At 37.5% G+C, this 25,230-nt stretch overlaps 3 protein-coding genes across 14 annotated transcripts in view; 1 reads left to right on the top strand and 2 right to left on the bottom strand.

The window, feature by feature from the left end:
* Nucleotides 1-25,230, bottom strand: part of LOC127510601 (gastrula zinc finger protein XlCGF8.2DB-like) — a 142,725-nt gene that overhangs the window by 9,268 nt on the left and 108,227 nt on the right. Inside the window, exon 1 of one of the 2 annotated variants that reach the window (XM_051890361.1) lies at nucleotides 4,842-4,887. The exons of the other annotated variant lie outside the window; for it this stretch is intronic. The gene's annotated coding sequence lies outside the window, so the exon portion shown is untranslated. Of the gene's footprint in view, nucleotides 1-4,841; nucleotides 4,888-25,230 lie in introns of those variants that run through there. 2 annotated transcript variants of the gene reach the window in all.
* Nucleotides 1-25,230, top strand: part of LOC127510688 (gastrula zinc finger protein XlCGF7.1-like) — a 201,910-nt gene that overhangs the window by 161,068 nt on the left and 15,612 nt on the right. The window lies entirely within an intron of this gene.
* The window catches only part of LOC127510680 (gastrula zinc finger protein XlCGF8.2DB-like), a 220,351-nt gene continuing 195,866 nt past the window's right edge, over nucleotides 746-25,230 (bottom strand). For 2 of the 8 annotated variants that reach the window (XM_051890589.1, XM_051890590.1), the window contains exons 2-3: nucleotides 17,812-17,944; nucleotides 746-1,806 (exon numbers count right to left, since the gene is read on the bottom strand). In XM_051890589.1, the coding sequence (XP_051746549.1) occupies nucleotides 893-1,806; nucleotides 17,812-17,896 (999 nt within the window). In that variant the 5' untranslated portion in view covers nucleotides 17,897-17,944 and the 3' untranslated portion in view covers nucleotides 746-892. Of the gene's footprint in view, nucleotides 1,807-12,010; nucleotides 13,066-17,811; nucleotides 18,063-18,933; nucleotides 19,008-25,230 lie in introns of those variants that run through there. The other 6 variants (XM_051890588.1, XM_051890587.1, XM_051890592.1 and 3 more) reach the window with 6 other exon arrangements.

The following is a 25,230-nucleotide window of genomic DNA, read 5'->3' as shown; positions in this document are numbered from 1 at the left end:
TAATATAATTATATTATGTATTTTATATAATCCTATTGCTCAAAATAATTATGAATGATTATGAATTGTCAAAAAGCCAGCACTAGTCAGTATGGAAGATTAGTGGATGCACACACATAATATGTAATGTGTGTTGACAAACAATATAAAAATAGACATCACATAGGGCTAAATGCATAACATTTTAAGAAATCGCTACAGCAGTGGGAAGATGAATAACGCATGTGTTATTTTAATTTGTATTAGAGCTGTACGATTCTAGATAAAATGAAAATCACATTTTTTTTTTTTTTTTTTGCTTTTTTCAAATAGAGATCATGATTCTCCCACGATTCTGAACAGATAACTAAACAAAATAATTATTTTCTAGAGGGCAAAATATTAATTGCTGCAGTCTATTTAAAAATATTTAATTGAATTATTGTAACAATTGCTTTTAACTAATGATTCATTGACTCACTCATAACTACTTTCTTCAACTAAATGTTTTTGATCAAATCTTTTGAATGAATGATTCAATGTCAAATAGATTTTAACAGTCACTTGTTGCCACCAAGAGCTGTAACAATATAACTGATACAACTGTTATTTGAAGTGCCAAGTTACTTTTAAAAGCTGATTTGCCTTGTTTTAATCGCTAACATAGACTTCCGAGTTTATATACAAACTACAAACTTTTATCTCAGTACTTCTGTGAACGGGGGTGCCCAGTACCAGGATTAAGAACCAATGATCTAAACACCACTTGGGATCTTAGTAAACCTCAAGGTTTGCTTTATTTATGCAATTCATTTCACAATGATGGCACATGAAAGGCTTTTCTCCAGTGTGCTATTACTTGATTCCTTACAGTAAAACTCATTCCACACTGATGACGTATAAAACAGTTCTCTCATACATGAGTCCTCATGTGGTACTCAAGGGTCACCTTATATCTGAAAGTCTTTTCACATAGATGACATGTAAACAACTTCTCTCTAGTGTGAGTTCTCATGTGTTTTTTAAGGTTTCCTTTCAGAGTGAAACTTATTTCACACAGTTGGCAGGTGAAAAGACTCTGTCCAATGTGAATTTTCTTGTGCTTTACAAGATTTCCATGTTGACTGAAACTCTTTCCACATTGAGGACACGTGTAAGGCTTCTCTCCAGTGTGAACTCTCATGTGCCTGTTAAGGCTTCCTCTGTGATTGAATCTGTGTCCACACTGTTGGCACATAAAAGGGCTCTCTCCAGTGTGAATTCTCATGTGTTTTACAAGATTTCCATGTTGACTGAAGCTCTTTCCACACTGAGGACACGAGTAAGGCTTCTCTCCAGTGTGAACTCTCATGTGCCTGTTAAGGCTTCCTGTATGATTGAATCTGTGTCCACACTGTTGGCACATAAAAGGACTCTCTCCAGTGTGAATTCTCATGTGTTTTTTAAGGTTTCCTTTTCCAGTGAAACCTTTTCCACACTGATGGCAGGTAAAAGGCTTCTCTCCAGTGTGAATTCTCATGTGCTCTTTGAAGTGTCCTTTTTGACTGAAACTCTTTCCACACTGAGTGCACATGTAGGGTTTCTCTCCAGTGTGAATTCTCATGTGTTCTTTAAAGTGTCCTTTTTGTTTAAAACTCTTTCCACACTGTTGGCAGGTGTATTGTCTTCTAGTTCCTTTCTTTTGAGTTCCTTTTAGTGAGGAAGCCTTTTCAGGCTGTGAGGAACTAAAAGATTTTTCTCCAGTTATAAAATTATGATGATGCTTACATTGATCTTTATCTTCCATTTCATTCCGTACCTCAGCCTCCTCTTTCAGTGCCATCAGGTCTAAAAAAAAAAAAAAAAAAAAAAAGACAATGTTAACCCCACTTTAATGGCACAAAGCAACAGACATCAAAACATTTGACATGTAAAGCATCAAAACCAACATTCAACTTGATTGTATACCCACTAAGCTACTGAAAGAGGTGTTTCATGTAATCTGAGAAGGCTTCCCAATATTGCTAATTCTTCACTCGCTTAGGGAAAGTCTCAAAAACTGTCAAGCTGGCATCTAAACACTTTATTAACACTTTATTAAAAAAAAAACCCAGGAGATCTGACCCAGGAGATCTGATGACAGTTACAGTAAACTTAGTCACGATGTTATGACTGTCTTAAGAACTAGTTTGACCAACTGGCAGTTAACCAAGGGGTAAAACTTAGATGACTAAGTTTTAAGACTAATCTAAGCAGTTTATGCAACCGGGCTCTGGTTAATTATAAGGGGCTTTTGCACCGAAGAAACCTTTTCATAGTTCCTAGAACTATTGGCTGAAGTACCCGGATTTTGCCGTGTTCGCACCACAGGAACTAGTAACAATTTTAGTTCTAGGAACTCCTTATGGGGGAACTAAATTAGCTCCTACTTCAGAGTAAGGTCTAAACCAGCTCTATAGGAACTACCAGTAACGTAAGTGTACGTTGATTGGTCAAACGCATGTCAAACACCTGCACCTGGCATTTTTAAAAAGCAGTGTAAACATATTTACTTCACGAATTTGGAAAACAGTGATAACGGCATTTACCTGCTGTCTGCAGGGTTGTTCTTTTCTCAGCCTCATGTAATACTAAAAAGTTATCATAGGAGAATTTGTGCATAGAATAGAAAGTAGGCGCATGAATTATAAAAAAAGTACGGAACACGAAAGGCTGTCTGGCAGAAGCTAAATATTTTATTTTATAACTTCATAATTTGTTAAATATCGCTTCAGAAGGCCTTTATTAACCCCCCGGAGCCATGAGGAGTATGTTTATGATAGATGGATGTGGATAGAGGCACTTTCTTGAGCTTCATACTTGTTGGTCCCGCTCACTGCCATTATTAAGCTTGGATGAATCAGGACATAAGCGCCGATCCCGTGGAAAAAATACGAGACATTCTCCATTGATTTAACCAATGAAAAATCGATTGCAGCTTTCAGACATGATTATCTTCACCTTTTTATAGTTTATTTGAGTCCGTTTCTATTTCGTTATTTTAATGAAAAATGTCGATAGCGCATCCAAGTAACGCGCGAGCACAAATCTTTCAGCTCGCTGGCGGATTTCCTTCACTCTCGCACTCAACTGGATGCGCTCACAAACTCTCTTCTTACTCTTTCTCTACAATGGTCTTCTTATTGTAATTGCTTATTGTGTTGAATTATTTTATTTAGTGAGCCACTATTGATCATCAGATATCAGTGAGAGCGCGACTTGCAACAATACTCATGAAAAGAATGTGCGTGTAGGCATAATTTGCGGGTGGGACATGACATTTTTTTGAAAATTTTGCTGCATGGATAGCCTATAATGCAAATGAAACATCCAGTTGACATTAATTTGAGTTAAATAAGAAGCGATCTGGTGCTGGAATGTGTTGTTTTTTTAAATCACGCCACTGTTATCAGTGGAGGAACGTTCTCTTGTGGCTCGTGCACAGTCTTCACACAGACAAGTGCAGCAACTCTCTGTTCTTTCCAGTGAAATTATTAACAAATGCACACAAACGTGTCCCTGCTCTTGCCTCTTTATATACAATCATTAAAGAACATCTTTGGTCTTATTGAGAAAAAAAACTAAACGAGGGTGGATTAGAATTACCGATGATTAGAACCCAGAACGTCTCTGACTCACATAGCAGAAGTTCAACCACTAGACCACATAGGAATACGAATATTTAGCTCGGGTCTGTATAAAAATATGCACTGGGCACCCACCGGCAGAAATATAAATCGGCGCCTATGCATCAGGATAGTTATTAATATAACTCTGATTGTGTTCATCAGAAAGAAGAAAGTCATATACACCTAGGATGGCTTGAGGGTGAGGAAAGCTCATTTGAAAGTGATCATTTTCACCACTGGACATTTTAATAAGAATCTCTGAGAAACTTTAAGAATGAAACCAACCTGTTTGTTCCTCAGTATCTTCTTGTTTGACACTGAATACTTCTTCAATCTTCATGTCTTCACTCTCCTCTTTAATAAATGCCATCTTTATAAAAGTGTCATGTGGATCTCAGTCGCTTCACCAGGATTTTTTCTGTGTGTTTAGACAATTTGTCATGTTTAAGATGAGAATAATTAACAGAAAGTCCAAACTAAATCTCTGGGTACGTCTCAATCAGCTCCCTAGTTCAATAGGTAGTGCACTGGCAAATTATACAAACTATTTAAGACTTACATTTGGTATTTGATTTGAAGATTATATTTACTGCACTTTAATAAAAACATTTGGGTTGCACTTTATTTTACAATACATGCACTAACATTACCTAAGAAAGTGGTAATGTTAGGAAGAGGGTTAAGTTAAGGTTAAAGAATTAGGGTTAGTACCTCGTTATTACCCAGCTATTGTAATTACTATAAAAAGTACTTAGTATGTACATTGTTAACAGTGCTGTAAAATAAATTTGCTGATGTTTGTAAAGTTATTATTACACTTGTGTTGTTCTAGTTGCATTTACACAGTTTTAACCAGCAGGTGTCGCCAGCGTGAGGTGATTCGAGCGCTCAGAATCACTGAATCATTTCGCGAAGCATTTGATTCAACTGCCTCGGAGTTTCTCTTCTCCACCATCACTCGCCAGAGACCGAACTCGTGTTCATGATAAACTGATTCACGATAGAGAGCGAAAAGAGACGCATCTTTTCTGAAACTCATGTGTGGATGCTATTTAACGTTAATTGACAAAAAAAATTAATGTTAATGTATGTTAGATTAAGTATTATGTTAAATCCAATAATAATTAAGTTATCTTCGTCGCATGTAAACCTATAAACATGCCTGAACGTGTTGTATCGATTAAAACACTGTATAAAATGCTTAAAAACACATACCTTTCTTCAGCCGAACAACAGACGCAGGAGCGCGGCGCAGCCTTATGACGTTATGTCATAAGACCAAAATAAAAGTCCTGTTCACACTCTGCTGTGTACATTCAAGTATTTAAATACATAGTGAAATATTGACCAGTCATTTGATGAAAATATTAACTACTTAAAGAGTGTGTGCTTTTTGACTAAAATGAAAACTAATGTTTGAGTACAGAATTCATTTATACCAGATAAATTAGATTAAAATGTAATAGTGCCAAATGTGATTTATGAGTTTAAAAAAAGTGTTTAAGAGTGTATGAATTAATAAAGCCGAATTCACAAGCATCAGTACTTCAAGCATTAGTATGGTCTTATTTCAAAACAGACACTTGGCAGTTTGTCATTAAGTCAGAATTAATTATTGTCCTAATGAAAAAAAAGTTATAAAGAGCTTAAATGTTTGGTAAGGTTATTAGAAAAGTATTTTTATGAACATAAAATCGAGGTAGTTTAAGTCTTGTGATGCTTTTGCTGCATGCTGTAGGCATTTATGTGTTTTGAAGGAGGAATGACTTTGGAGACGCTCTGAAGGAAGGGTGGGATCTTATGCTTTCAAAGCTGGCTCGCTATTGCTAGCCTCTCTGAAAATTTGAGACCCTACCTTTAATATTGTCAATTACATTTTAGACAAAACTTTTAATAATGTAAATTTTGCTCTTTTTTCGCCAATGAAAATAGGTCCAAACAAAGCCACAGCAGAGCTCAGTGTAAAAAATGATATGATCAAAAATAAAGTTGACATTACTTAACTCATCAAAATAAGTTACCTTTTTTTTTTTTTTTTTTTTTTTTTTTTTACTTTTTTTTAATAAATCAGGTTAATGTAACTTAGTTGATTGACTTATAGAGGTAAGTTGATTGTACTTAAAAATTTAAGGCAGCAATTTTTTTAAGACATGCTTCATTCCTGAATGAATCAGGCATTTGACTAATGATTCATTAAGGCAGTGACTTGCCACCAGGTTTAGGTTTCATATTTAAAGGTATAATTTCATTTAAAAAAATCATTTCATAAATCAATATTCAATAAAACAAAATATTCCCTCATAGCTTTATTTAAGCAATTGTAACTACAGTGTGTGTGTGTGTGTATATATATATATATATATATATATATATATATATATATATATATATATATATATATATACACACACAGGTGCTGGTCATATAATTAGAATATCGTGAAAAAGTTCATTTTTTTTATTGTAAATTATTTTAAAAAATGAAACTTTCATATATTCTAGATTCCCTACATGTAAAGTAAAACATTTCAAAAGTTTTTTTTTTTTAATTTGTTGATTAGAGCGTACAGCTAATGAAAGTCCAAAATCCAGTATCTCAAAATATTAGAATATTTACATTTGAGTTTCATTAAATGACCATCCCTACAGTATAAATTCCGGGTATCTTTTGTTCTTTGAAACCACACTAATGGGGAAGACTGCTGACTTGGCAATGGTCCAGGAGACAATCATTGACACCCTCCACAAAGAGAGTAAGTCACAGAAGGTCATTACTGAATGGGGTGGCTGTTTACAGAGTGAAATATCAAAGCATATTAAATGCAAAGTTGACTGGAAGGAAGAAATTGGGTAGGCAAAGGTGCACAAGCAACAGGGATGACCACAAGCTTGACAATACTGTCAAGTAAAGCCGATTCAAACACTTGGGAGAGCTTCACAATGAGTAGAATGAAGCCGGAGTCAGCACATCAAGAGTCACCACACTCAGACATCTTCAGGAAAAGGACTACCAAGCCACTTCTGAACCAGAGACAACGTCAGAAGCATCTTACCTGGGCTAAGGAGAAAAAGAACTGGACAGTGAACAGTGGTCGAAAGTCCTCTTTTCAGATAAAAGTAAATTTTGCATTTCATGTTGAAATCATGGTCCCAGAGTCTGAAGGAAGACTGGAGAGGCACAGAATCCAAGCTGCTTGAAGTCTAGTGTGAAGTTTCTGAAGTCAATAATGATTTTGGGGGGGGCCGTGACGTCTGCTGGTGTTGGTCCATTGTGTTTTATCAAGTGCAAAGTCAATGCAGCCATCTTCCAGGAGATTTTGGAGCACTTTATGCTTCCATCTGCTGACAAGCTTTATGGAGATGCTGATTTCCTTTTCCAGCAGGACTTTAGCACCTGCCCACAGTGCAAAAACCACTTCCAAGTGGTTTGCTGACCATGATATTACTGTGCTTTATTGGCCAGCCAACATGCCTGACCTGAATCTATGGGATATTTTCAAGAGAAAGATGAGAAACAGTCGATCCAACAATATACAGATGATCTGAAGGCTCAATAGTGCCTCAGCAGTGCCACAGGCTGATCACTTCCATGCCACACTTCACTGATGCAGTAATTTGTGCTAGGAGCAAGTCATTTGCTGTAATATGTCCTGCCAATCAAGTATTGAGTGCACAAAAGAACATACTTTAAAGAACTTGAACTTTTCTGTTTTGCAAATCCATTTTTTGATTGATCTTAGGAAATATTCTAATATTTTGAGATACTGGATTTTGGACTTTCATGAGCTGTACGCTCTAATCATCAAATTTAAAAAAAAAAACTTTTGAAATGTTTTACTTTACATGTAGGGAATCTAGAATATATGAAAGTTTCATTTTTAAAAATAATTTATAATAAAAAAAATGAACTTTTTGATGATATTCTAATTATATGACCAGCACCTGTATATATATATATATATATATATATATATATATATATATATACACACACATATATACTGTCACACGATTAATCGTGATTAATTGTATCCAAAATAAAAGTTTGTTTACATAATATATATGTATGTACTGTGTATATTTATTATATACTGTGTATATTTATTCACAAATTCTCTGTGACAAAATCCAGTTTGCAGCAGTCAACGTTGATATTGTGGTGGACCGCCACAAATAAATCAATGTATGGGAAACACTGCAATTGATTGCAATTGACTCTGTGATGAGTTTTGCTTTCTTTGAAGTGCTGGGTAATCTCACATTGCTTTCTCTTTCAGCTTGAGATAATGACACATTTCGCCCTCTGTTGGAACAAAAGTGGGTAACCTCTGTCCAGCTTGTCTATAAGCAAGGACTAAAATAAAACTATTAAATTTGAATTAATATCAATTCTGGAATAAACAAAACAAAAAAAAAAAACTATTTTAAAATTGTAAACAAAAAAAAACACGTGTTAGGTTAATCGATTTTCTCCAAGCACTACTTATTTCCTTACAACGCTTGTCACCCCAATAAAAAGAGTTTGTGAAATTTCAAATACATAAACTTATTTATGAATCAAGCACTAAGATGCTGAATTTGGAGCCAGTAGAAAGGTTTTTTTTTTTTATTCATAGTTTAATACAGGTAATACGCTATGAATTTTATGTTTATTTATTGTTGTTACAAATATGTTCACAAATCAGTTTTTAAAGTATTAAGCCACTTTGTTTCATTAAGGATGAGGAGGGGTTTTTGTAGCTTTTTTTTTTTTTTACCAAAATATAAAGGAAACAAAATGTTGTGCCTTTCTACATGTTGACTCACAACATAGACATTAGTTTCAGTCAGGAATGTGGCTCAAGAACAGTTTGAGGTATGGTTGTGCATTAGACAGCATCTTGCCATGGGGGCGTTCCCTCTGCAGAGAAGTAGGAAGTGAAGGCCTCCCAGACCCTGATGGACTCTCTAGCTGAGTTGTTAGCAGCAAGTCTTCCCAGACCTGTAAGTGGCTCCACCTCACCAACCAGGATCAACCTCTTCCCTGCAGGTGTCTAGGTTGACCTCCACAGGAAGTTATAGAGAACACAAGTGGCTTTAACACACATCTCTGCAACATCAGGGTGGACCTCAATGGCACATCTGTACATTCTCCACTGGTACAAAAGGATCAAAAAAAAGGCATTTTCAACAGCTAGCCATGCTGAGACGCTCTCTTAGAAGGATGCGCCTGGGGTTGGCATGAGGTTTCTCTGTAGTGGAAAAGCCTTATCAGCAACAAACACATGTGACTGGGGACCTCTGTGGTCAGCCCCTGGTAGTGGCAGGTCAGCAGGGAGTTGGAGGGTGCCTGATTGAAGTGCTTGACCAAAAGCTGAGTTGGCAAGAATCCCACCATCACCGGTCCTCCTGTAGCCCTAAACATCAATTTCCCTGAAACAACTACTGGGCATCCACAATGGCCAAGAGAACTAAGGAGAATGTTCCCTTGTAGTTGTAAAACTGGGATTTTGAGTTAGGAGGCTCTTTCAGGAAAACATGTTACCTATCAAGAGCTCCACAGCAGAGAGGAAAATTCCACAAACTCTCCTCAAACTTCTTTGCAGTTGACCTCCACTCCTCTGTGGTAGGCACAGGCAAGTTTACAGTTGCTTGGAAGGTCCAGAGACTGCAATGACGGAGGAGCAACTTGGGGTGGCTGTCATGGGTTACCCAGAGCTGTATGACTTCACAATCGCAACTACCACAATGTTAATAAAAAGCAGCAGGGCCTGAAGGCAAGATAGTGTGGCAACAGAGATGTCAGGTAAGTTGCTTTCAGTAATTTAAACTGCACTAACATAAGCAGTAGCAACAGTTTGTGGTCCCTGAACTGCTTTCATTTAAAAGAAAGGAGGGCAGAGAAGGAAGAAACAGTGGTGCTGAAGGAGGCAGTCATAAGAGATGGAAGTTTATGGCCGTTATGTCCTTTCTTGAGCCTCACGAGAAAGAGAGTCCAGGGACTTCCAACTGTTACTTTTGATAGGCCTATAGACAGTCAGGACTGTACTGTTGAATCTCTCCTACTCTCTATGGTATTGCAAGTTGAGGTAGGTGGTAAGTTTGGGAGTGTAGGGTGATGTGTCAGTAAATAATATGATGATATCTCAAAATGACTGCTGTGTTTAACCATGTTTCAGTGTTTAACGCATTGTCCTAGGAGGATGACCTGCTGACTGGGACCTTTGAGCCACCCTCCTTGTCTCCTACACAACAATCTACATCAATACCATGTACATCAACATCTGTGTCATTAACACCAGCTATGTTAACATCCACGACACCTCCACCTAGTGTTCTCCGGGTTGTAGAGACTCCTGTCAAACCCAACACCAACAGAGAGAGTGGAAGAGGTTGTAAGAGGAGAACAGAGCATGGAGGAGGGCTGACAGACTACCAGAGAGAACTCCTGGAAGCTGTTAACAAACAAGTTGTGCAAAATGCATGTTGCCTTCACCACGACTTCAGCAACTTTAGGTGACAGTCCAAGGACTCGCCTGTACAGTCGCCACTGTGAAACTAGGACAATGAAGGCACACTCCATCATCCTCCCGGCTCGAGACAGGCGGTAAAGACCCTCTGCTTGGGTGACAAGTTGTGCCCAGGGAAATGCCTTGTCTGCCACAAAAACAAAGGGCATGGCTCCTTCAGGTCCTGGAACAGGTGCATCTCGTGGAAGTTCAAGGGCGTCATGGCAGAGTGCTTGGCCAAAGGCTGATGAGGAAAGTGTACCTCCATCACTGCTCTTGCCATATGCTCCCACATCAATCATCCTGAAGCAATATCTGGCACCCACCATACCCAGGAGGTCAAAGGAAAATGAGCCTTTGTAGTTGTAGAACTGGGAGCCACTATTTGCTGGGGCTTGTGAAGTGTTTCCAATCAATTGCTCCAACACAATTTGGAAAATTTCACAATTTCTAGAAAGTCCTCCACAATGGCAGACATGACCAGATTGCCTCAGTCTCACACACCTCTTTCACAATGCCCACCACGGTAGAGAATCCAACCCTGTAGCTGAATGCAATTGTTCTGTATGAATCTCCAGTGGCTACAAATTTGTAATATAAAAGGGAGTTATAGTTACAGTGGGTAGTGCAAGAGCCTACCCTTCATTTTCAGAATTTCCAGGTATCTGTTCATACATAACACCAGCCCTGGGTAGACTAATTATTGCACATTTGAGTTGCAGCCTGCCTTGAGGTTCAGGCGAATGGGGTTGTATCTATGTATAATTTCAGAGGTAAATACTGTGCTTTTTACTTTTACTACTTTACTTTTGTCTGACACTTTTAATTAGTTACTTTTATCTAACGTTACATCTTTGAAAGCAACATTACCTGCCGCAAAAATGCTCAGCCGCACAGCAGGACCGATGGACTCTCTGTAGTTGGTGGTCATTTTTGTGATGCTAGGCCCGATGATTGACAGCAGGATGTCAAACTATCCCAGACTCATCCTAAAATAAACCATGAACCGACCATTATTAAGGCGAAGCTCCTGGACCAAGTGGTGGTACTCCCCGCAGTGTCTCCTCTTTCTGAGGTTCTTGTGTACCCACATGGATCTCCATCAGAGCAAGCGCCCTCAGCTTGTCCAGTTTTTTAAAGTTTCTGCTAATATGACAGTTTACTTAACAGCAATCCAAAGATTCTAGAGCGCGAGCGCTCTAATCCAGATTAGACCGCACACTGCTCTTTTCTAAATTAAAAAAGTCAACCAAAGAAAGGCAGTGCGGCGCGCCTCACGCATCCAAACCTGAAAAACGCGTTCTCTCTGATCGGGGCCTAATGCAACGGTAATACTTATCCAAAAACATCAAATATAATACACTGATAGGAAACATTTTAGGAGAATGTACTTTTTTGATACTTTAAGTAAATATTGTTGACAATACACATACTGCATACTTTACTTGGTAGGGTTTTGAATGTAGTATTTATTCCTATTTTAGTATTTATTGTGATTTTCATTTTCACAGACAACTAAGCAAAATAATTACTTACTAAAAAGGACAAATTATTTAATTGTTGCAGTCTATGTAAAATTTTTAATTCAATTGAATTATTTAATAAATTGCTTTGAATGAATGATTCAATGACTTGACTCACTTGTTTCATTACTGGATTAATCAATGTTTTTGATCAAATCTTTTGAATGAATCATTCAATGTCAAATAGATTTTAACAGTCACTTGTCGCCACCTAGTGCTGTAACGATTACTTTTAAAAGCTGATTTGCTCTGTTTTGATCGCTAACGTAGACTTCTGATAACTTTATATCCAATAACTTTTATCTCAGTACTTCTGCGAACGGGGGTCCCCAGTATCAGGATTAAGAAACCACTGATCTAAACGCCACTTGGGATCTTAGTAAACCTCAACGTTTGCTTTATTTATGCAATTCATTTCACAATGATGGCACACGAAAGGCTTGCCTCCAGTGTGCTATTACTGGATTCCTTACAGTAAAACTCATTCCACACTGATGACGTATAAAACAGTTCTCTCATACATGAATCCTCATGTGGTACTCAAGAGTTACCTTATATCTGAAAGTCTTTTCACATAGATGACATGTAAACAACTTCTCTCTAGTGTGAGTTCTCATGTGTTTTTTAAGGTTTCCTTTCAGAGTGAAACTTATTTCACACAGTTGGCAGGTGAAAAGGCTCTGTCCAATGTGAATTTTCATGTGGTTTCCAAGATTTCCATGTTGACTGAAACTCTTTCCACATTGAGGACACGTGTAAGGCTTCTCTCCAGTGTGAACTTTCATGTGTTTTACAAGATTTCCATGTTGACTGAAGCTCTTTCCACACTGAGGACATGAGTAAGGCTTCTCTCCAGTGTGAACTCTCATGTGCCTGTTAAGGCTTCCTCTATGACTGAATCTGTGTCCACATTGTTGGCACATAAAAGGGCTCTCTCCAGTGTGAATTCTCATGTGTTTTTTAAGATTTCCTTTTCCAGTGAAACCTTTTCCACACTGTTGGCAGGTATAAGGCTTCTCTCCAGTGTGAATTCTCATGTGTTCTTCAAAGTGTCCTTTTTGACTGAAACTCTTTTCACACTGAGTGCACATGTAGGGTTTCTCTCCAGTGTGAACTCTCATGTGCCTGTTAAGGCTTTCTTTTCGAGTGAATCTGCTTCCACACTGTTTGCAGATAAATGGGCTCTCTCCAGTGTGAACTCTCATGTGCTCTTTAAAGTGTCCTTTTTGATTGAAACTCTTTCCACACTGTTGGCAGATGAACTGACTTCTAGTTCCTTTCTTTTGAGTTCCTTTTAGTGAGGAAGTCTTTTCAGGCTGTGAGGAACTAAAAGATTTTTCTCCAGTTATGAAATTATGATGATGCTTATTTTGATCTTTATCTTCCATTTCATTCCGTACCTCAGCCTCCTCTTTCAGTGCCATCAGGTCTAAAAAAAAAAAAAAAAAGACAATGTTAACCCCACTTTAATGGCACCAAGCAACAGACATCAAAACATTTGACATGTAAAGCATCAAAACCAACATTCAACTTGATTGTATACCCACTAAGCTACTGAAAGAGGTGTTTCATGTAATCTGAGAAGGCTTCTCAATATTGCTAATTCTTCACTTCCTTTAGGGCAAGTCTCAAAAACTGTCAAGCTGGCAGCTAAACACTTTATTAAAAAAAACCCAAAAACAACAGGGGATCTGATGACAGTTAGAATAAACTTAGCCACTATGACTGTTTTAAGAACTAGTTTGACCAACTTGCAGTTAACCAATGGGAAAATCTGTCTAACTTTTCCAATTCAAATAATAATAAAAAAAAGTTTTAAGACTAGTCTAAGTAGAGGTCGACCGATATATCGGGCCGATATTTGTCTTTTTTTAATATATCGGCATCGGCCGATATCCGTGTTTAGTAGCACCGATTTAAAAGCCAGGCACGTCCGCGGGCAGTCCTGTGTTATTGTTGCGGTGGAATGTGCTGCTGCCGCATGTGAATTGAAACTTTTGGAAGATTCAACAACAGTACTGGGAGATAAAGGTAGCCTAAGGCTTAAATTCTGATATTTCAAAGTCCTATGGCCATATATTTACTATATATTACTAGTAAACTATGAAGTGTTGCTTCACTTAGTGAAAGAAACAACGGATAGCATAGAACCGTCGGGAACTGGTATAATGCTACAGCTGGTTGAAGGTTCGCTTACTTGTAGTTAACTTTAAGGACTGTAGTCCAAAACTACCAGCAGCTTGCTTGCTAACATATTAGCCCCAATGTTATAAGTTCTGTTTTATTTTTCCTGTATCGGAGTCGGAGAATTTCACTCTGTGCTTGGGGTGGAGAAGGCGGCAGCTCTCACAAACACTGCAGCGTGATTGAGGGCTACGTTACTCCGACAAATATTGGCAATATTAAGAGGATTTGGCATTTCCAATTAATGTAAGCCTGTTACATTCTTCTAGTCTATTATTATTACTATTAGGTAAGCTACTTTTATTATTAAATTAATATTATAATAAATTTGCCCCGCAATAATTTCACAGCGCATCACCGCATAACTGACGTGCTGTGAGGATAATAAAAGATTAGGCTATCAGCTCCTCTTTGAAAATGTTTTAAACATTTTTTAGGTCTATTATACAATGAATTAGACCTATAATTATAATTATTAACAGTCTATAATATTTCCTAACACTACAGTCATAAATGAAAATTAAGAGCAGCTTTAGGCTACTTCACCAACTTTAAAAAACAAAACAAAAAAAAGCTGTTTAACACGAAATACTATTCCTCTCATTTGTTTCACTATATGTACGGGCAACAAGAGAAATAATGGAATACATTAAGACAGTTATATACCGTTATCAGCATATTATGTTGAAATTCGTCTCTGAGAGAAAATGCTCCGTTAATGCAGCGTCAGGCAGCTCCGTCACTTTTACTTTCACTTTGAATACTGACCGAGGTTAAGCTTTTACCTGCATAACTTTTCCGCAAAGTTTGCTCGTTGCTTTTTGTGTGATATCCATTGGCTCCCCTTCTTGGTTGAACCCCCGCGGATTTGCGCTACGCCACTGCGCAGAAGTGTATGACATTTGTTCGGAAGCATGGTTTGATGCAGACAATAACCGGGTTTCCATCCAACTTTGCATTAATGAAAATTCAGCTCAAGAATGTGCGCATCTGCGTGTGTTTCCATCAACTGTGTAATGCGAAATGGACATCAGCCTAATAAAGTGATGTGTTCCGACCAACGACTATATATATATATATATATATATATATATGTTATATATGTCGCATAGTTATTATCCTCATTAAATCTGTCTAACGTTAACCGTCAAGAATGTCAGAAATCACTAAGAGTTTAGCACTGTCCTTGCATACAAGGCTGTGCAACATGACAGTTTTTAATTGATTTTTATTTATAAAGTTGTATTTATTTTATTTAAATATATATTTAAGTTTACGTTTATGTTCCAACAAACTTAAAAAATTCAGCTTGATAAATGCTCTAAAACTTTTATGTAAATCAAGTCAGTGTTCAATAATTGATGTTAAGTTTAGAAATGTTGTGCATCCACTTATTATTAGTGTGACATTTTAGCATGCAAATGAAGGGGAAAACTTCAAGATATCGGCCCTAAAAATCGGCAGCACATATCGGCCCTAAAAATCGGCAGCACATATCGGCCATCGGCTGACCCTGACCTCTAATCATCGGCATCGGCATCGGTTATAGAAAAACCCATATCGGTCGATCTCTAAGTCTAAGCAGTTTATGCAAACAGCCTCTGGTTAATTATAAGGGGCTTTCACACCGAAGGAACCTTTTCATAGTTCCTAGAACTATTGGCTGAAGTACCCAGATTTTGCCGTGTTCGCACCGCAGGAACTAGGAACGATTTTATTTGTAGGAACTCCTTATGGAGGAACTAAATTAGCTCCTACTTCAGAGTAGGGTCTAAACCAGCTCTACAGGAACTATCAGTGACGTGAGTGTACGTTGATTGACCAGGGTTTGACCAAACACCAGCACCCAGAATTTTTAAAAAGTTGTGTAAACATATTTACTTCACGAATATAGAAAACAGCGATAACGGCATTTACCTGCTGTCTGCAGGGTTGTGTTCTTTTCTCCGCCTCAATGATATGTAATACTGAAAAGTAGTGTTGTAGTCAAGACCACCTAAATCAAGACCAAGTCGAGATCAAGACCAGTGTGTGTCTAGACCAAGACTTTGGGGGGTTGAGACCAAGACAAGACCAAGGCAAGTCGAGACAGAGTCAAGACCAAGACCAGACTAGCACTCCTCAAATTCATCTGAAAGATCCACATTTACTGTCTAAAAAATGTCTTATTTTTAATCAGTAATTGCAATTAGAATAATAAGGCACTATATAGAGCTGTTACCAATCAATTGAAATCACTAACAACAAAGTCTTTACACTGCAGAGATGGAACAGAAGTTGCATCTGAATTGGTACAATTACAAATGTATAAATGATGTTGAGATTAATGTTTTAAAAAATAAATTTTTTGTTTATTGAACATTTGTAAAAAAAAAAAAAAAAAAAAAATCAATATCACGTTTGCAATTGTGCTCATATTTGTGAAAACAGCCCTCTTTCTTGTGATATTGCTTAATTATATCAAATGTTATAATCAAGATTTTATACAAGTACTTTTTTGTAATCATATCTTGAATTGTGTGGGCATTTTTATTAATTTTGGTGACATTTTTGACACAATCACTTGTTGATTTCTGACCCGACACAACAGTAACAAAATAAACGAAATTAGAAGTTTTACATCCAATCAAATTAATGATGTTAAGAAAGAAATCAGACAATGCAAAAGCAGTTTAGCGATATCCCCGCAGTTGTGGTCTTGACCGGTCTTGAAATAAAATCCCCAGTCCTTTTAGTCTGAGACCAAGGCCAAGACCTTCAAAAAATGGTCTTAAGACCGGTCTCGAGTACTACAACACTACTGAGAAACTGTCATAGGAGAATTTGTGCATAGAATAGAGAATAGTCACGTGAATTATAAAAAAGTACGAAACACATAAGTCTGTCTGGCAGAAGCTAGATATTTTATAACTTTATTTCATAACTTGTTAAATATGCATATTTTTCTAACACAAATGCATAGCTTCGCTTCAGAAGGCCTTTATTAACCCCCCGGAGTCGTGTGGAGTATGTTTATGATGGATGGATGTGGATAGAGGCACTTTCTTGAGCTTCATACTTGTTGGTCCCGCTCACTGCCATTATTAAGCTTGGATGAATCAGGACATAGGCGCCGACCCCGTGGAGATATTCTCCATTGATTTAACCAATGGAAAATCGATTGCAGCTTTCAGACACGATTATCTTCACATTTTTATCGTTTATTTGAGTCCGTTTCTATTTCGTTATTTTAATGAAAAATGTTGAGTCCAAGTAACGCGCGAGCACAAATCTTTTTAGTTCGCTGGTGGATTTCCTTCACTCTCGCACTCAACTGGACACGCTCTCAAACTCTCTTTTTACTCTTTCTCTACAATGGTCTCCTTATTGTAATTGCTTATTGTAAATAGGTATTAAATTATTATTTTATTTAGTGAGCCGCTACTGATCATCAGATATCAGTGAGAGCGTGACTCACGACATGTCCCCACCATTTTTTTTGAAACATGTTGCTGCATGGATAGCCTATAATGCAGATGAAACATCCAGTTGACATTAATTTGAGTTAAATAAGAAGCAATCTGGTGCTGGAATGTTTTGTTTTTTAAATCACGGCAGTGTTATCAGTGGAGGAACGTTCTCTTGTGGCTCGTGCACAGTCTTCACACAGACAAGCGCTTCAATCTATCGCTAATGGTGTTGCAGCAACTCTGTTCTTTCCAGCGAGATTACTAACAAAATGCACACAAACGTGTCCCTGCTCTTGCCTCTTTATATACCATCATTAATGAACATCTTTGGTCTTACTGAGAAAAAAAAACTAAACGAGGGTAGATTAGAATTACCGAAGATTAGAAACAGGAATGTCTCTGACTCACATAGCAGAAGTTCAACCACTAGACCACATAGGGATATGAATATTTAGCTGCCTGCCAGCATCAGCATTTTTGATCATTTTCACCACTGGACATTTTAATAAGAATCTCTGAGAAGCTTTGAGAATGAAACCAACCTGTTTGTTCCTCAGTATCATCTTGTTTGACTCTGAATGTTTCTTCAATCTTCATGTCTTCACTCTCCTCTTTAATAAACGCCATCTTTATAATAGTGTCACGTGGATCTCAGTCGCTTCACCAGGAGTTTTTCTGTGTGTTTGGACAATTTGTCACGTTTAAGATGAGGATAATTAACAGAAAGAAAAATAAATCCAAACTAAATCTCTGGGTGCGTCTCAATCAGCTCCCTAGTTCAGTAGTCAGCGCACTGGTAAGGGAGACAATCAGAGTGAGAGTTAATGACTTAACTCACCTGATTAGACAAAAAAACACTAAAAAAAAATCAATAACAATGCAAGTTATACAAACTATTTAAGATTTACATTTGGTACTTATTGATTTGAAGATTATTTTTACTACACAAAAAACATTTGGGTTGCACTTTATTTTACAGTACATGCACTAACATTACCTAAGAAAGTACTAGTAATATTAGGTAACTAAGGCACGGTTTCATAGACAGGGCTTAGCCTAAGCCAGGATTAGGTCTTAGTTCAATTAAGATAATTATGTTTAACATATTAATGTTTAACATTACTGATGTGCATCTTGAGACAAAACAATGACACTGGCATTTTAAAATATGTCAGTACAAGATTCTTTCAGCTCAAATATGCATTTTAGTCTAGGACTATAAAAAGTACTTAGCATACATGGGTAACAGTGCTATAAAATAAATTTGCTGATGTTTGTAAAGTTAACATTACACATGTTTGTGTTTGTTGTTCTAGTTGCATTTACACAGTTTTAACCAGCAGGTGTCGCCAGCGTGAGGTGATTCGAGCGCTCAGAATCACTGAATCATTTCGCGAAGCATTTGATTCAACTGCCTCGGAGTTTCTCTTCTCCACCATCACTCGCCAGAGACCGAACTCGTGTTCATGATAAACTGATTCACGATAGGGAGCGAAAAGAGACGCATCTTCTCTAATACTCATGTGTGGATGTTATTTAACTTTAATTAAAAAAATGTTAATGCGTGTTAGATAAAATATAACAAGGTTAAATTCGTTATTTTACGTCGTGTGCAAATCGTTTTGCACCGATTAAAACACCACAAAATGCTTAAAAACACATACCTTTCTTCAGCCGAATCACAACGGCAAAAGTGCGGCGCAGCCTTATGGCGTCACATCGTAAGACCAAAATAAAAGTCTTGTTCAAACTCTGCTGTCTACATTCATTAAGTATTTAAATACATAGTGAAATATTGTCCTATCATTTGATGAAAATATCAAGTAGTAACCATTAAAGAGTGTGTGATTTTTGACTAAAATAAAAACTATAATGTTTAATGTTTAAGTACAGAATCCATTTATACCAGATAAATTGGATTAAAATGCAATAGTGCCAAATGTGATTTATGAGTTTAAAAAGTTCAAAACACACTTGGCAGTTTGTTGTCATCAAGTCAGAATTAATTATTGTCCTAATGAAAAATAAAATAGTTATACAGAGCTTAAATGTTTTATAAAGTTATTAGAAAGGTATTTCTATAAACATAGAAAACAGAGAAAAAATAATCCATATGAATCAAGCAGTTTAATCCAAGTGACTTGGTTGCATTATATGATGGACAGATTCAGTTTAATAAACAGATTAATGAACATACATGAAGCATTTCAAATTTGGTAAATGGAAGTTCAGATGTGCCTGCCTGACGCGGTAGAACAACTTTTGCCAAAATTTAGCCACTCGATAGTTGAATTTTAATATTTGAATTGTTGTGGTAGCTTGTAGAATAGGACCAAAACATAGTAAAAGTAGTGCAGGGGTTCAAAAGTTTCACCATTTCACCATCTGACCATGTTTCTAACCATACTGAGCACTTTGTGTTTTGCGGAAAAAGATAAAGAATGTTTACATTGTTATTTAATAATGTCTGATTGGAATGCAGGCTACTAAGTGAGAAAGGAATAGGCCATCACAGATACATACAATTATAAATACAAACAATGGCTGTTGGCTCATTTACTTGGAACATATCTTAACAATAGGCCACTGGCAAATCAATGGCTGTATCAAACCACTACCGAGCACACATGAACAGTTAAAAAAAAATACTTCGTTCAGTTACCAAAAACATTTTCTGTGATCTGAGCAGTGTGCACTATTATTTTTAGTGGCGCTTTAACACAAAACAGGAAACGCATGTAAATTATTTTCTCATTAAATATTCATGTAAGCTTCGCCCGGTGTAACCGAAGATCTCAGACACTGAATATTTCAGAACACCGGAAAGTTCGCTTTGGAAAGATGTTTCAAACTCCCAAAACAAACTTACTTTTGGCCTGACTTTGTTAGAAATGACGTCACTTCAGTTCGTTCTTTGATTTTGCTTGAAATATATTAGGCTTTTATGTGACATGCTCAGTTGAGGGGTATGCTACAATTGATCATAAATGCACTGCAAAGTGGACTTCACAGTGGGTGCTTTTCATTTCTTTTTTGTGCATCCCTTTTTCCTTGTGTCTTAGCTCCACCGCCTTGGGATGCGAGGGAAGGATACACCTGTGTATCCTCACTCTTGACTTTCCTCGCTCCTCATTCCTCACCTCTTCGTAGTGCAATTAGAGAACTGGATATCCTTTAAGATGGCAGAATTTGATCGGTTTCTGGGTCACGGGCTGGAGGAACGGGGAAAAGAGGAAGCACCAAATTGAGTACCTCAACACTGAAACACAAGGACACAACATGAGGATGCCTCAACAAAATGATTTTGTATTCACACGATAATATCTTGTTTCCACGACATATCAAAGACTTAAGTCTCTCTAAGTATGGCAGGGGTTCACAATTCCAGTCCAGTGAATGCTCTCTGTGGACTTCACAGTGTATTTCTCCATCTTAGTTAGGGTGATCATATGTCCCATTTTTCCCAGACACGTCCTGGCCAGGATTTCTAAATTGCTTAAAATGGCTTGAGCCCTTGCCTCTTTAATCGTAAAAGTGCCCTTTGTGGTCGTATCTGTGCACGCCCTATCTTAGTTCACATAAAATGGAAATTTTGTCATCATTTAATTGACCTTTATGTTGATTCTTCATTGTTCACATGTGACTTTGTACAAAAATTGACATTGACATACATCTTTAGAACTGAAAATGTCAAGCCCTGTTTCAGAACATGATTTTGATTGTCCTGTATCAAATAGAGAATGTGGTCTGTCTACTTGGAAAATGTGCTGACTGTTCATCATTTGGAAACTTGGACAATGTTTTGGAGAAGTTACAGGAAGAACATGAGCTTCTCGCATCAACAACATTTCATGGTTACAAAGCTCCGGTTCTTATACAAACTGGTGAGAAGGGACGGCCTGCCTTTAACATTACCATGGAGCAGCTTGAATATCTCCTTGAGCTAAATTGAGATATCCCGTCTGGTGCAAACACTGTCTTACTGTCTATATGAGGATTTATTGCACACATTTATTCTGACATGTTATTTCAGTGACAGAAGTTCAGCTGTAGTATTAATGTAATGAAGAGAAAATAAAAGACTCTAAAACATCTCACTGTTACTGATTTATCATGCAGATCAAAGTATTATGGGTAGAATCTCTCTAAAGTCTATTCAGGGACATCAACACAGCTTCATTGATGATTCAATACAAACATAAAACCCAGGATAGAGCGGATAAAACTCTTCTATCATGTTTTCTTCCACCTTCTATGAGAGAACATGAACACACTCAGTGAGTTTTTCTTCTTGATGTCTTAATGATTAACATTGTAGGAAGTCGTTCCTGTTTTTGGGAACGTTGGTAAAAGTAACTGTGGAAATGAACAGACATGAACAATGTGATTATCATATCAAGAGAAAATTATCTCTGCATCCACTCCTACGACACTTCTAATATGATGTTCTACATCAGGGGCCTCCAACCCTGCTCCTGGAAAGCTAACATCTGGCAGATTTCAGCTCCAATCCCAATAAAACACACCTGAACCAGCTAATCAAAGTGTTCAGGGTTACTTGAGAATTACAGGCAGGTGTGTTTGAGCAGGGCAGGAACTGAAGTCTGCAGGATGGTAGCTCTCAGGAGCAGGGTTGGAGACTCCTGTTCTACATGATATGAGATGATGGAGGACCATTTCTGAGAGCAGATGAATCGCCACGACTTTACCTCTCTCAGAGATCTTCTTGAGCTCATCTTTGCAGAAATCCTCCAGTTTGTCTTTCAGCTGACATACAGATTCTCTCACGCCTTCAAAAGAGGAGAGAGAACTGAAAGGTTTGTCATTTATGTCTGTAGATTCAGGAGGTGCTGAGAGAGACTGGAAAATCTATAGAAAACAGAAATCAAAACTCATCACCTCCACACTTAAGCCAATAACCTGCACTGCTATTAGATTTGAGCTGCTTTTGTTGTATGGAAGAAAATTAATGACAAATGTATTTGAAACAAAAAAGCTTGTTGAAAAATATACATTGCATTACCTGTGCTTGCATTTTAATGCATTGTACTTTTAGGGCTTGCATTTTTATGTGCTGAAATTCAACAGGGTCGTATATTTAAGCTGTGAATATTTCGATTCAAAACATTTCACACACGTTTTCATTACTAAAAATTCAATAGTCCATATTCATCTTTTAGACTTCACTTCCAAAATATTCGACAGGCAATTTTCGGTCCATTTTATTTCGCTTTATAAATTTACTTCCACAAATTCAGCAATTAATTCAAATTCGACAGAAAATTCAACATTGCAAATCTGGGAACTGCAGGCCTCACCAGCAAGTGGTGCAAGCGGCTGTTGATGAAGACCAGAGCAACAGGTAGAGAGAGTCATTCATTCACAAACACGGATTTATGGAAATAGAGCAAGTGGCAAGTATATGTGATGATTAGCTGTGTCAAAAGCTGTGTTTGTGTTTGTTTAAATCAAAGTCTTCATGGTTACTTTCCCTGTGTATAACCTGCATGTAAGCAGCTTTCTCTACAGAGAATGAGATTATTCCCATCCCTTGTACTGCTTTTATTAAGTTTATTTATCACAAAGCTCTTAGATGTTCTATTAAACTCTGTTTCGATGCACAAACACAAATTAAATCCCATCCGCTTGCTTCCACATTCACCTTTTGACACGGTCAAAAATTGCTGTGCTTCCCTCCATTACACACTTGACTTCTCTTACTCTCTGGCTATTTTACATCAGTGAGGTTATCAAGTGAGTAGTCACATAATAGTGAACAATGCACCTGAGTGGTGACTCGAGGGTTCCCTGGCTGTATACGTCGAGAGAACTCCTCCACGTAATTGGATTCCACGCATTGTGCAGTCTTGGGAACACTCTTTCTGGGTACTTTAGCCACAGATTGCTGTCTGCGTCGATATCCAGAAGAGTCAGGTCATTCCCATCTACCAATTGCGAGAGCAGGTTGGCCCAGGCTAGCTTTGCTTCAGACGAAGATGTCACTACGTCGTCCCCAATCCTGCACAGTCTATTTGCAGAGTTTAAGGCCCTCTTAAAGGAACACTCCACTTTTTTTGAAAATAGGCTCATTTTCCAACTCCCCTAGAGTTAAACAGTTGAGTTTTACCGTTTTCGAATCCATTCAGCCGATCTCCGGTTCTGGCGGTACCACTTTTAGCATAGCTTAGCATAGTTCATTGAATCTGATTAGTTCCTTGATTATTACGCCAGAATGAGAGTATAGTTCCTAGCCATATCGGCCTAGAAAATCGCAGCTTTTAATTTTCTGTCAGTCTTAGTACACGATGTAACTACAGAAGAGTCAAGTTTTAAATAGGAAAAATATTGAAACTCTTTGGTCATTTTTTAACGAGATGCTAACGGTCTAATCAGATTCAATGAACTATGCTAAGCTATGCTAAAAGTGGTACCGCCAGACCCGGAGATCGGCTGAATGGATTCGAAAATGGTAAAACTCAACTGTTTAACTCTAGGGGAGTTGGAAAATGAGCCTATTTTCAAAAAAAGTGGAGTGTTCCTTTAAACGATGGGAGTTGTTGCAAAGCTTGATCCATTGTATAGCTACTGTTCAGCAGCTTTGTAATCCTGGACCTTTGCAAAAGCGGAATAGATGTGGATAGGCACGGTATGTTCAGCCCCCCAGGATTGATATGGGCATGCATGAAGGCCAGCGGAGTATCTTTTGGGAGGCAGAGCCAGGAACGGACGGCTGTCCATATCATCCTGTCAAGCGTTGTTAAGGTGTTATGGTGAGCTTCCCCCAGAACCAAAGAGTGTACCAGTTTAGGGACTAGGAAGGTTCTCAGGAGCTCCAACCATTAGAAGGGTTTGAGCGGAGCTGCTAATAGTTCCTGCAGCATAGATTCCAACTCACTGATTTGTTTAGGAGCAACCCTTCCTTTCCAGTTAAAAGTTAGACCCACACTCCACCCAGTGTCAAAAAATGGAATTACAACAAACATACCATATAATGGCTCTTACACCCCGGCCCCTAATTGTACATGGCAGGTAGACATTACAATTCAGTACAATATTAAAGAGCCATTAAAGCCCAAAGCAACACCGTAATCAATCCTTTGTAGGTTAGAACTTATATAGTCTTTACAATCAGTCCTTAACAGTCTCGTATGCAGTTGAAGCAGTGAACGCTGTACAGCGTTTACGTCAGAATGTTGTTCACGTGAACAACACGACACATGCGTGTGATGCTGATGCAGGAGGTGGCCAATACAGAGCTGGCAATCGGATGTAAACACGGAAGCCTGCACAACATTCACTGCATAAACAGCGTAGGAGACTGACAGAAAAGAGAAGATACTGTTGAATAAAATCGTTATTTTTGTGTTGTTTTTGCACACAAAAAGTATTCTCGTCGCTTCATAACATTAAGATTGAACCACTGTAGTCACGTGAACTTTAACAATGTATTTAGTACCTTTCTGGACCTTGAATGATGGTAATTACGTTTAGGTAATTTAATTACAGTTACTTGTGTTAAATTAGTTCAACAGTTCTGTTTAAATCAATATTGATTTACTCAGTCAAGATGAGCTGTTAAACTGCTGAAGATCCTCATTTATCTTCATCTGACAGAAGTGTTGTCGACAGTAAATGCTTGTGTGAATTCTGCTGTCTCATACTTTGAGTTGATGCCATTATGTTTCATCACTGTGATCGCTTTTTTAGAGTGCGTTTCTAATGCAGCAACATTTTCTGATTCTTTTTTGTTTTATTTCCCTGCAGATGTTTTATAACATTTGATAAATGGATTTTATTAAAGAGCTTCTATAAGGTATGAAGTTTTGAAGTGCTTGTTTAATAGTTTTTATAGTTAACATACTGTAGTAAATGCAACTGAGTATACAGTATAATTAATTCAATGTTAAATAAGAGCATAAACAGTATATTAACAGTATTCAATGGTTCTCTGTGTGATTTCA

This window comes from Ctenopharyngodon idella, chromosome 4 (assembly GCF_019924925.1).
Source record: "Ctenopharyngodon idella isolate HZGC_01 chromosome 4, HZGC01, whole genome shotgun sequence".
NCBI lineage: Eukaryota > Metazoa > Chordata > Actinopteri > Cypriniformes > Xenocyprididae > Ctenopharyngodon > Ctenopharyngodon idella.
Note: the sequence above shows the minus strand (reverse complement) of the source record. Positions and strands in the feature narration are given on the sequence as shown.